Source organism: Ovis canadensis, chromosome 14, assembly GCF_042477335.2.
Source record: "Ovis canadensis isolate MfBH-ARS-UI-01 breed Bighorn chromosome 14, ARS-UI_OviCan_v2, whole genome shotgun sequence".
Classification (NCBI taxonomy): domain Eukaryota; kingdom Metazoa; phylum Chordata; class Mammalia; order Artiodactyla; family Bovidae; genus Ovis; species Ovis canadensis.
Genome location: NC_091258.1, coordinates 76,541,235 through 76,552,060, shown reverse-complemented (window position 1 = coordinate 76,552,060; position 10,826 = coordinate 76,541,235). Strand labels below are relative to the sequence as shown.

Below are 10,826 nucleotides of genomic sequence, written 5' to 3'. Positions count from 1 at the left end.
CAGCAAGGAGAGGTCAGCCCAGATGTCAGTAGCGCCCTGGCTGAGAACGTGGGTTGGAGGGCCCGCAGAAAAGCCGGTGTGGCTTGGAGGCTGGTGAACATGGTAAGGGCAGACAGGGGGTTCAGAACGGTCCCGGCGGTCCCTAAGCCCCCAGGAGTCCTTAGTGCCCTGGGCGAGCCCCCTGCAAAGCCAGGCCCAGGTTGCCCGACAGCCGCACTCGCGAGCAGGCGACAGACGCCCGCAACCGCCAACACTGCGGGCCTCGGTTTCCCTCTTGGGAGTAACGGGAACCCCGAGGACCTGGGGGTGGGCCAGGAGTGACAGGGCGACGCCCGCTCAGGATTCTATCACAGACAAGAGGGAGTCGATGCTGGTAAAGGGGCACGTCCGACCCCGCGCCCCGACCCGTCTTTGCCGGGCCTTGGTCCCATCCCTGCAACCGCCTCTTGGATCCGATCGTTGGTCGGGCTTCCGGGAGAACTACAACTCCCAGGATGCTTCGCGCCGTAAGCGCCCGAGAGCGCCGCGGCCGCCAGCGGCCAATGGGGTGGAGGGGTGGGGCCTTGGCGCACGTGGCGTCCTGACGCACGGGCGGCGACGTCGGGGTTTGTGTGCGCGAGAGGCCGCCGATAAAGGTTGGGTGCCTCGCGCCGGGGGCCGTTGGGAGGGAGCGCGCCCCCGCCCCCTCCCCGGCCCCCGCTCCCGCCCCGCTGCCGCCGGGGCCCTGCCTTCCCGTCGACCCCTGCGGGAGGGCCCTGGGCCGCCTCCGCTCGTTCCCCGGTCGGGGCCACAGGTGAGAGACCGGAGGGGCGGTGGTGGGGGAGGGACCGGAGGGCGGAGACGTTGGGGAAACGGCGAACGTGAAACCGGAAGGGGTGCCTTAAAGGGAAGGGTCCTGCCTCACCTCCGACTTTTGTCCGCCGGGCTGGCCCCGCCCTCTTAAAGGGCAAGGGACCGCTCTTTAAAGGGTCGGGGCAGGTACTGCAGCTCGTAAGGTCTCCCCTCTCCCATCGCTCCTCTGCCCCACCCCGCACCCCCAGAAAGAATTCGCCTCTTAAAGGCCGCTGACAGTGTCCCACACGCTGAAGGAAAAGCTTCTGAATCCTAGTGGCTTCAAAGCAAGTCCCTAGTTTAGCTCAGCAAGCTAGGTGGGTACGCGGGCGCAGAACCCTCTTAAAGGGGAAGCTGGGCCTGATGGAAGGGTGTTGCCTGGCCTCTTGACGGGTTGCTGTTGACTGGATCAGCAGGGTCCGGTCCCTTCCAGAGCACGGCTGTCTTCTTAAGGCATGCTGCTTTCTGAAAGACACGTGCAGCTTCCTGGCGTAGTCTCTTAAAAGGAGGTGCTTCCATTTCAAAGGGGTCGCTCATTTTTTCTCAAAGGGGATCTTTATGGCCTGTGCAGAGAGGATGCCCCGCTTTGTTTCACTCAAGATGTGTTCACCGAGCACTCACTCTGTGGCAGATGCATTCCAGACTCTAGGCGCCGGAAAGCAACAGTGAACAAGATGCCATTAGCATCCAGTGGGCAGAGGCCAGGGGCTGACCAACTTGCTGTGCAGGGAACAGACCCCTGGATCCCCGACCAGCCCCAGATCTCAACAGCGCTGATGCTAGGAAACTCTGATTATGAAGTAGATTAGAAAGTGATAAGCCCCATGGCGGGGGTATAATAAGGCAGAGAAAGAGATTGCAGCGTGTTGGCAGGGACTGCAGAGTTTAGTCGGGTGATCAGGGAATACCTCCCGGAGATGACGTTTCCACAAAGCCCTGGAGGTGAGGGAGGGAAGGGGCCTGTGTGAGGGCCCCAGGCGGGGAGCAGGCATGCCTGCAGTGGCCCCGGGAGCAGGGAGCTATGAGGGTTGGAGAGGGCAGCAGGCAGAGAGTCAGGGAGGGGAGGAGGGCACAGGCCGTGGGAAGTCTGTAGGTTTGGGGGAGGGATCTGTCTTCTGCTGTCAGATGGAAGCTGTGGAAGCCTTTAGCACAGAGCAATGAGATGGTCTGTGTCAGCAGTTTCCATTCAGCCTCTGTGCTGGGAACAGGCTGGGGGTGAGAAGAGTAAGGATGGGAACTAGGAGAACTGTCAGATTCCAGCGATGCTCCTGCCAGAATAGGGGAGACAGCTAATGGACTGGTCAGAGAGAGAGGAATCGAGGGTGCCCGGGGATTTTTGGCCTGAAGAAAAATAAAGGTGTTTTCAGAGATGGAGAAGACTCGGGGTGAGAGAGATGTTTGCAGTGGGTCGGGACACAGAGGGGAGACAGCAGGACAAGAAATTGGAGCTGGAGCTAAGTGTGGGGCCTGCTAAGTGTGAGGTGTCTCTTAGGCACCCAGCAGGGGTGTAGGTGTCCAAGGTCAGGTGTCAAGTGGAGAGGAGTTTCGGAATGGTCCCGTTTGTAGATTGTGGAGCCTCAGGGAGAGGATGGGTGCAGAAGAGGAGGGCTGGCAGGTGAGGAGAGTGGGGAGCCCAGAAGCCAGGGCAGTGGTTCAAGGAGAGAGAACCACGGTGTCTGTGGACCACTGAGCAGAGACCACTGGCTTTAGCACCATGGAGGCCATGATAGTGGGGAGGGTCTAGTTGGCACGGTTTGAGATGGGAGGAAGGGTGTACTGATGGCATTTTGGGGTGGCTTTGCATGGAGACAGAACGGAGGCCACAGCTGGAGGAGGAAGTGGGGTGAAAGGTCTTTGTTCTTTTTAAAGATGGGAGACTTAGCCCGTGGGTGCAGTGACGGGGACGGTCCAGGAGGTGAGGAAAGTCAGAGTCTTTGGCCCAGATGCAGGAGGCAGATGGCAGGGCTGGGGGGGCAGTTCAGGGCTTCTCAGCCTCAGCACCCCTGGCATTTTGAACCGATGGCTCTTTGCTGTTTGGGGGTGAGTGGTTCTGTCCTGCGCATTTAGGCCGTGGAGCAGCGTCTCTGGCCTCTGCCCCTCCAGCTGACACAGCCAACCCAGTCTGCATCCATGACCAGATGTCCCCTGGAGTGGGGGCGTAGTGGGGGCCTGGCAGATCGCATGGCCTCATTGAGAACCACCGGTGTAATTGCTGCATCACGGGAACATTCTGTTCTGGTTGCTTTTATTTTCTCAGCCACAGGGTCAGTGGCAAGTGCCACCTGCTAAGAGCAAGAGGGCACAGGAGAGAGGAGAAGAGAGAAGACGCGCCAGGTGTCACCTGGTGGGCAGTGCAGGGCGATGGGGAGGGAGCTTTGAGATCCTTGGGCTTGGATGCGCAGGGAGACGGAGGCCAGGCGGCTTCGGGTCACCAGCAGCACCGTATGCTGGGTAAGGTGGGGGCGAGGGTCTGGATGGGGGCTAGGGTGCTGGCTGCAGGGTCAGTGGTCGGTTCGGGGTTCAGCCGCCAGAAGGGGGCGCTGGAGCAGGATGCGTAGTGGAGAGTAGGTGTCGGAGAGGCTTCATCTAGAGGGAAAGGGCTTGGGCAGTGGGAGCAGGTACTAAGGCAGGATGGAGGAGGTCTTTAGAGGGAGCCAGCCCAAGGATCCGGAGCCAGGGCGCTAGAGACCTGGCGTCCTTTAAGGACACTCCTGTCTTTATGGGGACGGGGCAGAGAGCCCTTCAGCCTCCTGGAGGGGATGCCCCGTATCAGGGAGTGACCAGCTCCTCCCAGTCAGTACACCCTTGAGCACCCAAGGCCTCCATCGCCGGCAGCCTCCTTCGCGGGCAGCCTCCTTGTCCGAAGGAAGGTGCTCCCTGCCTCTGAAAGGGCCAGCCTGTGGGTGTGGGGCTGCGGTGGTCTGGTGTGTGAGTGGAGGTGCGGGGAGCCCCTGGCCTGCCTTGACCCCACGTCCCTCCCCAGGTGTGATGGTCGGCTCCCACGCGGACATGGCGCCGGCCTCGACCGCCGAGGGGGCCAGCGAGAAGCCCGGGCCCGCGGCCCCCGCCCCACCGGCGCAGTATGAGTGTGGGGAGTGCGGCAAGTCCTTCCGCTGGTCGTCCCGCCTGCTGCACCACCAGCGCACGCACACGGGCGAGCGGCCCTATAAGTGCCCCGACTGCCCCAAGGCCTTCAAGGGCTCGTCGGCGCTGCTCTACCACCAGCGGGGCCACACGGGTGAGCGGCCCTACCAGTGCCCCGACTGCCCCAAGGCCTTCAAGCGCTCGTCGCTGCTGCAGATCCACCGCAGCGTGCACACGGGCCTGCGCGCCTTCACGTGCGGCCAGTGCGGCCTGGCCTTCAAGTGGTCCTCGCACTACCAGTACCACCTGCGGCAGCACACGGGCGAGCGGCCCTACCCCTGCCCGGACTGCCCCAAGGCCTTCAAGAACTCGTCCAGCCTGCGGCGCCACCGGCACGTGCACACGGGTGAGCGGCCCTACACCTGCGGCGTGTGCGGCAAAAGCTTCACACAGAGCACCAACCTGCGGCAGCACCAACGCGTGCACACGGGCGAGCGGCCCTTCCGCTGCCCGCTCTGCCCCAAGACCTTCACGCACTCCTCCAACCTGCTGCTGCACCAGCGCACGCACGGCGGCGCCGCCGCTGCCCCTGTCCCGGGGGCCGGCCCTGGGCCTCCGCCGCGCGAGCCCGCCGCTGGTGGCAAGGTCCTGGTCTCTGACGCCTACCTGCAGCGGCCCTTGCCACCGCCCAGCCCACCCGCGCCGCCGCCACCCGCGCCCCCGCCCGTGGTGCCCGAGCTCTTCCTGGCCGCGGCCGAGACCACGGTGGAGCTGGTGTACCGCTGCGACGGCTGCGAGCTTGGCTTTGGCAGCGAGGAGCTGCTCCTGGAGCACCAGCCGTGCCCAGGGCCCGAGGCGCCGCCCCCGCCGGCCGCCGCGCCCTCCGAGGCGCCCAAGGCCGACCCACCGCCGCCGCCGCGGTCCCCGCTGCCCCAGCCTGCTCCCGCCACCGCTGCTGCCCCTGGCTTCGCCTGCCTCCCCTGCGGGAAGTCCTTCCGGACAGTGGCCGGCCTCTCCCGCCACCAGCACAGCCACGGGGCGGCGGGTGGGCAGGCGTTCCGCTGCGGCAGCTGTGACGGCGCCTTCCCGCAGCTGGCCAGCCTGCTGGCACATCAGCAGAGCCACGTGGAGGAGGCCGCGGCCGGGCGCCCGCCCCCCCAGGCCGAGGCCGCTGAGGTCACCTGCCCGCAGGAACCACTGGGGCCCGCGCCCGGCCCTCCGGCCCCTGCACCGGCTCCGGCCTCGGCGGAGCGACCCTACAAGTGTGCCGAGTGCGGCAAGGCCTTCAAGGGCTCCTCGGGGCTGCGCTACCACCTGCGGGACCACACGGGCGAGCGGCCCTACCAGTGCGGCGAGTGCGGCAAGGCCTTCAAGCGCTCATCGCTGCTCGCCATCCACCAGCGCGTGCACACGGGCCTGCGCGCCTTCACCTGCGGCCAGTGCGGCCTCACCTTCAAGTGGTCCTCGCACTACCAGTACCACCTGCGGCTACACTCGGGCGAGCGGCCCTACGCCTGCGGCGAGTGCGGCAAGGCCTTCCGCAACACGTCATGCCTGCGCCGCCACCGGCACGTGCACACGGGCGAGCGGCCCCACGCCTGCGGCGTGTGCGGCAAAAGCTTCGCGCAGACCTCCAACCTGCGGCAGCACCAGCGCGTGCACACGGGCGAGAGGCCCTTCCGCTGCCCGCTCTGCCCCAAGACCTTCACGCACTCCTCCAACCTGCTGCTGCACCAGCGCACGCACTCGGCCGAGCGGCCCTTCACCTGCCCGGTCTGCGGCCGCAGCTTCGTCATGGCTGCCTACCTGCAGCGGCACCTGAGGACGCATGCCCCCGCGGCCCCCGCGGCCGGCCCTCAGCCCCCGGCCCCGCTGGCCGCCGCCCCTGCCCCGTCGGCCACCCAGGATGTGCACGTCCTCCCCCACCTCCAGGCCACGCTCTCCCTAGAGGTGGCTGGGGGGACGGCCCCGGCCGCGGCCCCCGGCCCCGCCGCTCCCAACTCGCAGACTTTTCTCCTGGTGCAGACGGCTCAGGGCCTGCAGCTGATTCCCAGCAGCGTCCAGCCGCCCACGCCCCCGCCCCCGCCTGCACCCCCCAAGCTCATCCTGCTGCCCTCCTCCGGCCCCGCTGGGGGAGGCAGCTGCGCCCGGCAAGGCCCGCGGGCCGCGGGGAAAGCTGGGCCGGGGGCTGGAGTAGTCTGGCTGCCGGGCCCTGGGGGGTTAGGAGTGCAGAGAGGAAGCAACGCTGCGGGGAACGTGGGAGGGCAGAGCCTCATAGTTCTGCAGAACGTGGCGGGTGGGGAAACAGGCCCACAGGAAGTGAGTGGGGTTCAGCTCCAGCCCCTTCGTCCAGCCCCGGAACTGACCACCGTCCAACTCCAGCCGGCCCAGGAGGTGACCACGGTCCAGCTCCAGCCTGTGACGGGTCCGCTGTCCAGTTCCAGCGGGGGAGCCGTGACCACCGAGGCGCCTAATCTGCTAGTAGTTCAGAGCGGGGCAGCTGAGGAGTTACTGGCGGACCCCGGCCCAGTGGAGCCTGGCGAGGGCGAGGCCGGCCCGGGGGTAGTCCCAGATGTGCTCTTTGAGACGCTGCAGACGGAAGAGGGACTGCAGAGCGTGCTGGTGCTGAGCGGGGCCGACGGGGAGCAGACCCAGCTGTGTGTGCAGGAGGTAGAGACCTTACCGTCGGGTCTGGCCGAGCCGCCCGCCTCCGGCCCGCCCGGACAGAAGCTGCTCATTATCCGCAGCGCCCCAGCCGCAGAGTTGCTGGAGAACGGCAGCGCTGGGGGAGGCGCCGCTGCGCTGCAGCTACTGGCGCCCCCCCCACCTGGCCCAGCCTCTGCTCCTGCGGGCGTCCCTGCGGCCCCGGGCCCCCAGATGGTACAAGTGGTCCCCGCAGGAGCGGCACCCGGGGGCGTGGCCCCACAGGGCCTGCCTTCCATCCAGATTGTCCAGACTCTGCCCGCGGTCCAGCTGGTGCACACGTTTTGAGTCGGACCACGGGTATCTCTTCCCGCCCCACGAAGAGGCCCCCACCCCATCGCCGCCTGGGCTAGGCTGGGCGGAGGGAGCTGCAGGCTGGGCTTGCAAATAAAGACCAGAATCCCCTCTCGTGTTTTTTCTTCTTATTGATGGGGTGGGAGGTCAATGTCATGCCCATAGCCACCACTTGGGAACTGGTGGGGTCTCCTGCTTCCTGGTTCGCAGGTGACTTTGCGTCTTGGGGCCAGCCGCTGCTCCTTTGTGGGGGCCCTGTTTATCCATTTTTTAAGAAAAGGGACGCAACAGTCACGGTATGGGGGAGGCGCTGGAATCTGGAACCCCGGTTCTGCCACTTCCTCTGTAAGTCACTGCACCCCTCCTCGTGCAGAAAAATAGGTGGATGGCGGGACTGCTTATCCCAACGGTCACTGAGAGCCCTGGTGGGCAGGTGGGGAACCTGTGGGTCTGAGATGCTGTCGCGGCCCCGCCCGCGAAAGCCGGGGAGCCAGTGGGAATCAAGCCGCCTTCGGGGCCTCACCCCCGCGCTCAGGTCGCTTAGCAACCAGGGGCTTTCGGGAAGCCGGCCGGGGCGCGCGCTGGGTAAGCCCGGCTGCCCGCCCCCAGCCGGTCTATAGTTCCAGGCCCTTCAGTCCGGCCCCCTCCCCTGCCAGCGTCCCGCACGCCAGCTCTCTCCGCCGCTCCTCCCGGCTCTAACCTGTCATGCCGGACGCTTGGCAACGGTTGCTAAGGCCGAGAGCAGGCACCGCCCCGCTCCCAGCGCGCGGGTCTGACGTCACTTCCGCCGGCGACCCCTCCCCGACCCTGCCACCCCCCGCATCTTGTTAAAAGCCGGAGCGACCCACAGAGGTGTCTGAAAGTCCTCGTTCCTGCCACAGGCGCCGCTCGGGGGCGGCCGGGGGCAGAGGCGCTGGGAGCGGGGAGCGCGGTCCTTTCCCTGGCTGGGGGGTTCACTTACCCCCAGGGCAGCTGCGGGGCCTGGAGGCAGCGCGCTGTTGGCAGGTGTTGGCGGGCACCAGGCTTTTAGGCGTGGGTCGCCGAATACCGCCTGGGGCGAGGGCTTCACCCGAGAGGCTTTCGGAAGGTCGCTGGGTTGACCGGGAAGCCTGTTCTGTCTCGGGCCTCGCCTGGAGGCCGCCAGCATCCCGCTTCCTGACCTGGACACGCTGCCGCTGCTGGCCCGCAGCTCTGGGGCACTTTGGGGAACAAGAGGTGCCCTCCTGACACTGACCTGCTTGTTTTCGCCAGGTGCACGCCTGCTCCTTTGGGGGCGCGGGAGCCTGGGGGCTGCCATGGCCCCCAGCCACCTGTCGGTGCGGGAGATGAGGGAAGATGAAAAACCCTTAGTGCTGGAAATGCTGAAGGTGAGAGTCATTAGCAGCGCCACTGAGCCCGGGGGCGTGGGACGGAGGGTACCACTTGGGGGTGGGGGGCGGGAACCTAGAAAGCCCGGGAGGGGGCGGGGACAGAGTGGGGACACCAATGAGCTTGGGAGGGAGGGGACAGAATGAGGGGCACCAGGGAGCCCGGGAGGGGGCGGGGGGCATCCCGAGTGGCTTCAGCCACCCTCCTGAGCCAGCGGTGACCCTGGAAATCAATCTTTTGCGCCTAAGACACTTCCAGCCTTGGACCCTCCTCTTTCTAGTGCCTTCTCCCTAACCTGGAGATTGAGAACGGTTTTGGGTGTGTGTGTGTGGCCACGCCACATGGTACGCGGGATGTTAGTGCTCCCCGATCATGGATCCAAGCCGTAACCCGCGCAGTACAAGCCCTTCCATCTCCCCCCTTCCCCTCAGCCCTGTGCCCCGGCCTCCTCCTCCTCCAAGCCTGGCCCTCGAGGACCCCCAGGCCCTTCCAGCTTCCCCGCTCGGTGGGGCCGCGCCTCTGTCCAGTCTCCCCTGTTGCCTCACGCCTGCAACTCCACTGAACCCGGAGCGCCCACCGTTCCTAATTCACCAGCTCCCTCATTCAGAGCCCAGTGTGCCAGCCAGCAGTGTGTTCACGCCACGGCAAGCTTGCCACAGGCCCCGGCTCACTGCTGTCCCCTCCCCTCCGATTGCTCCCACCCCAGGCAGGGCCTGCCTCCGCCCCCACTGCCTGCCTCCCCCACGCTGACTGCTCCTCCTGCCCGCAGGCTGGCGTGAAGGACACAGAGAACCGCGTGGCCCTTCATGCACTGACCCGGCCGCCGGCCCTGCTCCTCCTGGCTGCGGCCAGCAGCGGCCTTCGCTTCGTCCTGGCCTCCTTCGCCCTGGCCCTCCTCCTGCCCGTGTTCCTGGCTGTGGCGGCCATGAAGCTGGGCCTGCGGGCCCGCTGGGGCTCGCTGCCCCCGCCCGGCGGCCTCGGGGGGCCGTGGGTGGCAGTCCGGGGCTCGGGGGACGTGTGTGGGGTCCTGGCCCTGGCCCCAGGCACCGGTGCTGGGGATGGGGCCCGGGTCACCCGCCTCTCGGTATCCCGTTGGCACCGCCGCCGAGGCGTAGGCAGGCGCCTGCTGGCCTTTGCCGAGTCCCGGGCACGAGCCTGGGCTGGCGGCATGGGGGAACCCCGGGCGCGCCTGGTGGTCCCGGTGGCCGTGGCAGCCTGGGGCGTGGCTGGGATGCTGGAGGGCTGTGGCTACCAGGCCGAGCGGAGCTGGGGCTGCATGGGCTACACGCTGGTGCGCGAGTTCAGCAAGGAACTGTGACTGCAGACCCTAGCAGGAGGAAAAGCAGCACTTAGTGAGCACCTGCTGTGTGCAGGCACTTCCACACCATCCTTCCCCACCCCCCCCCACCCCCCGCCAGGGCCCAGCAGCTGAGGCCCGCAGAGGGCAAGAGACCCTGCCACAGCCTGATGCCCATCCATAGTGTTTGAACTTCTTAGAGAGTTCAACCCGTCCAACCCCTGCCTCAGATTCTGTCTGCACAGAGAAATCTTATCTGTCTGTCTGCCAAGCCTGTGTTGCTTGTGCTATGACATGTGGCAGGAGAGGAGGCCGAGCAAGTACGCCCCCCACTGGGGTTAGGACTTGGCAGGGGTACCCCAAACAGGGACGAGGGCCCCCCTCAGCCCCGGGGAGGTAGGGTGGGGGGCGATGCCCATGCTTGGAAGGGGTGAGGCTGCAGAGGCAGAGAGGGGCTGAGCAAAGCTTCTGCAGGGGAGTGTTGTCTGCCTGGAGAGAGCCCCGGGGAGGGGGTGGTGGGCACAGGGCTGCCTGCCCAGCCCCTCCCCAGGAAGGTGGGAGCCCAGAGGGGCGGCCAGACCCATCTGGTTTTTTACACCCATTTGTTAATAAAGCCTGTAACCGCTGCTCGCCATCTCTCTCTGATGCCTTTTCCAGTCTGCCTCCACACCCACCATTTCTGTCTGGCCCCTCCTTCCCGAGGTTGACAGTAATTGTCGGGAGGGGGGAGTGTGCTGGACTGGGGGCAGGGGAGGCGATGAGCTCAGGCAGCCCAGCTCCCTGCCAGCCCTCTGACTCACGCGCCCCATTACCGAATTTTTTCCGCCTCACAGCTGCTTAGTGCAGAGAGAGAGAGAAAGAGTACGTTCCTGTGTGTGTGTGTGTGTGTGTGTGTGTGTGCAGTCGTCCTCCCCCACCCAAGTCTTGACCCTTGGCCCTCTCGACCCCTGACCCCAGTTTTCTTGGGAGACACACAGAGGGCTGATGACTTCTGCCTGCAAATCCACCAGGGGGAATGGAGAAGGGAGTCTCTCTGTCTCCTTTCCCAGTCCAGGAAGTCCTTCCTGGTGTCTGCCTGCAAGCCCTCTTGCTGCACCAGGTCCCCAACCCGGCAGCTGATGTGAGCCCACCCTCAAAGCCCTCTGCTTCCGGCACACCACCCTGGCGGGACAGGAGAAGCAGCAGATGGGTGGGCGCCCCGCCCTCGCACCCTGTCAGGATCCTCCCCTGCAGCCTGCTGCCCCCCAAG

The 10,826-nt window shown here is 66.1% G+C and overlaps 2 protein-coding genes across 6 annotated transcripts; both read left to right on the top strand.

Moving 5' to 3' along the window:
* Positions 1-565: 565 nt before the first annotated feature.
* Positions 566-7,023, top strand: ZNF628 (zinc finger protein 628). Of its 3 annotated transcripts, XM_069551895.1 has the most exons (3): positions 569-793; positions 3,089-3,282; positions 3,815-7,023. In XM_069551895.1, the coding sequence occupies exons 2-3, from the start codon at positions 3,276-3,278 to the stop codon at positions 6,904-6,906; spliced, it is 3,099 nt and encodes a 1,032-aa protein (XP_069407996.1). In that variant the 5' UTR covers positions 569-793; positions 3,089-3,275; the 3' UTR covers positions 6,907-7,023. The 3 variants fall into 3 exon arrangements, with proteins under 3 accessions (XP_069407997.1, XP_069407996.1, XP_069407998.1); XM_069551896.1 differs by lacking the exon at positions 3,089-3,282 and having other exon boundaries at positions 566-793; XM_069551897.1 differs by lacking the exon at positions 569-793 and having other exon boundaries at positions 3,000-3,282.
* On the top strand, positions 6,531-10,209 carry NAT14 (N-acetyltransferase 14 (putative)). 3 transcript variants are annotated; one of them, XM_069551966.1, is made up of 3 exons: positions 6,531-6,585; positions 8,164-8,279; positions 9,050-10,209. In XM_069551966.1, exons 2-3 carry the CDS (start codon positions 8,208-8,210, stop codon positions 9,596-9,598), a joined length of 621 nt encoding a protein of 206 aa, XP_069408067.1. In that variant the 5' UTR covers positions 6,531-6,585; positions 8,164-8,207; the 3' UTR covers positions 9,599-10,209. The 3 variants fall into 3 exon arrangements, with proteins under 3 accessions (XP_069408067.1, XP_069408065.1, XP_069408066.1); XM_069551964.1 differs by lacking the exon at positions 6,531-6,585 and adding an exon at positions 7,668-7,764; XM_069551965.1 differs by lacking the exon at positions 6,531-6,585 and adding an exon at positions 7,739-7,917.
* Positions 10,210-10,826: the final 617 nt, after the last annotated feature.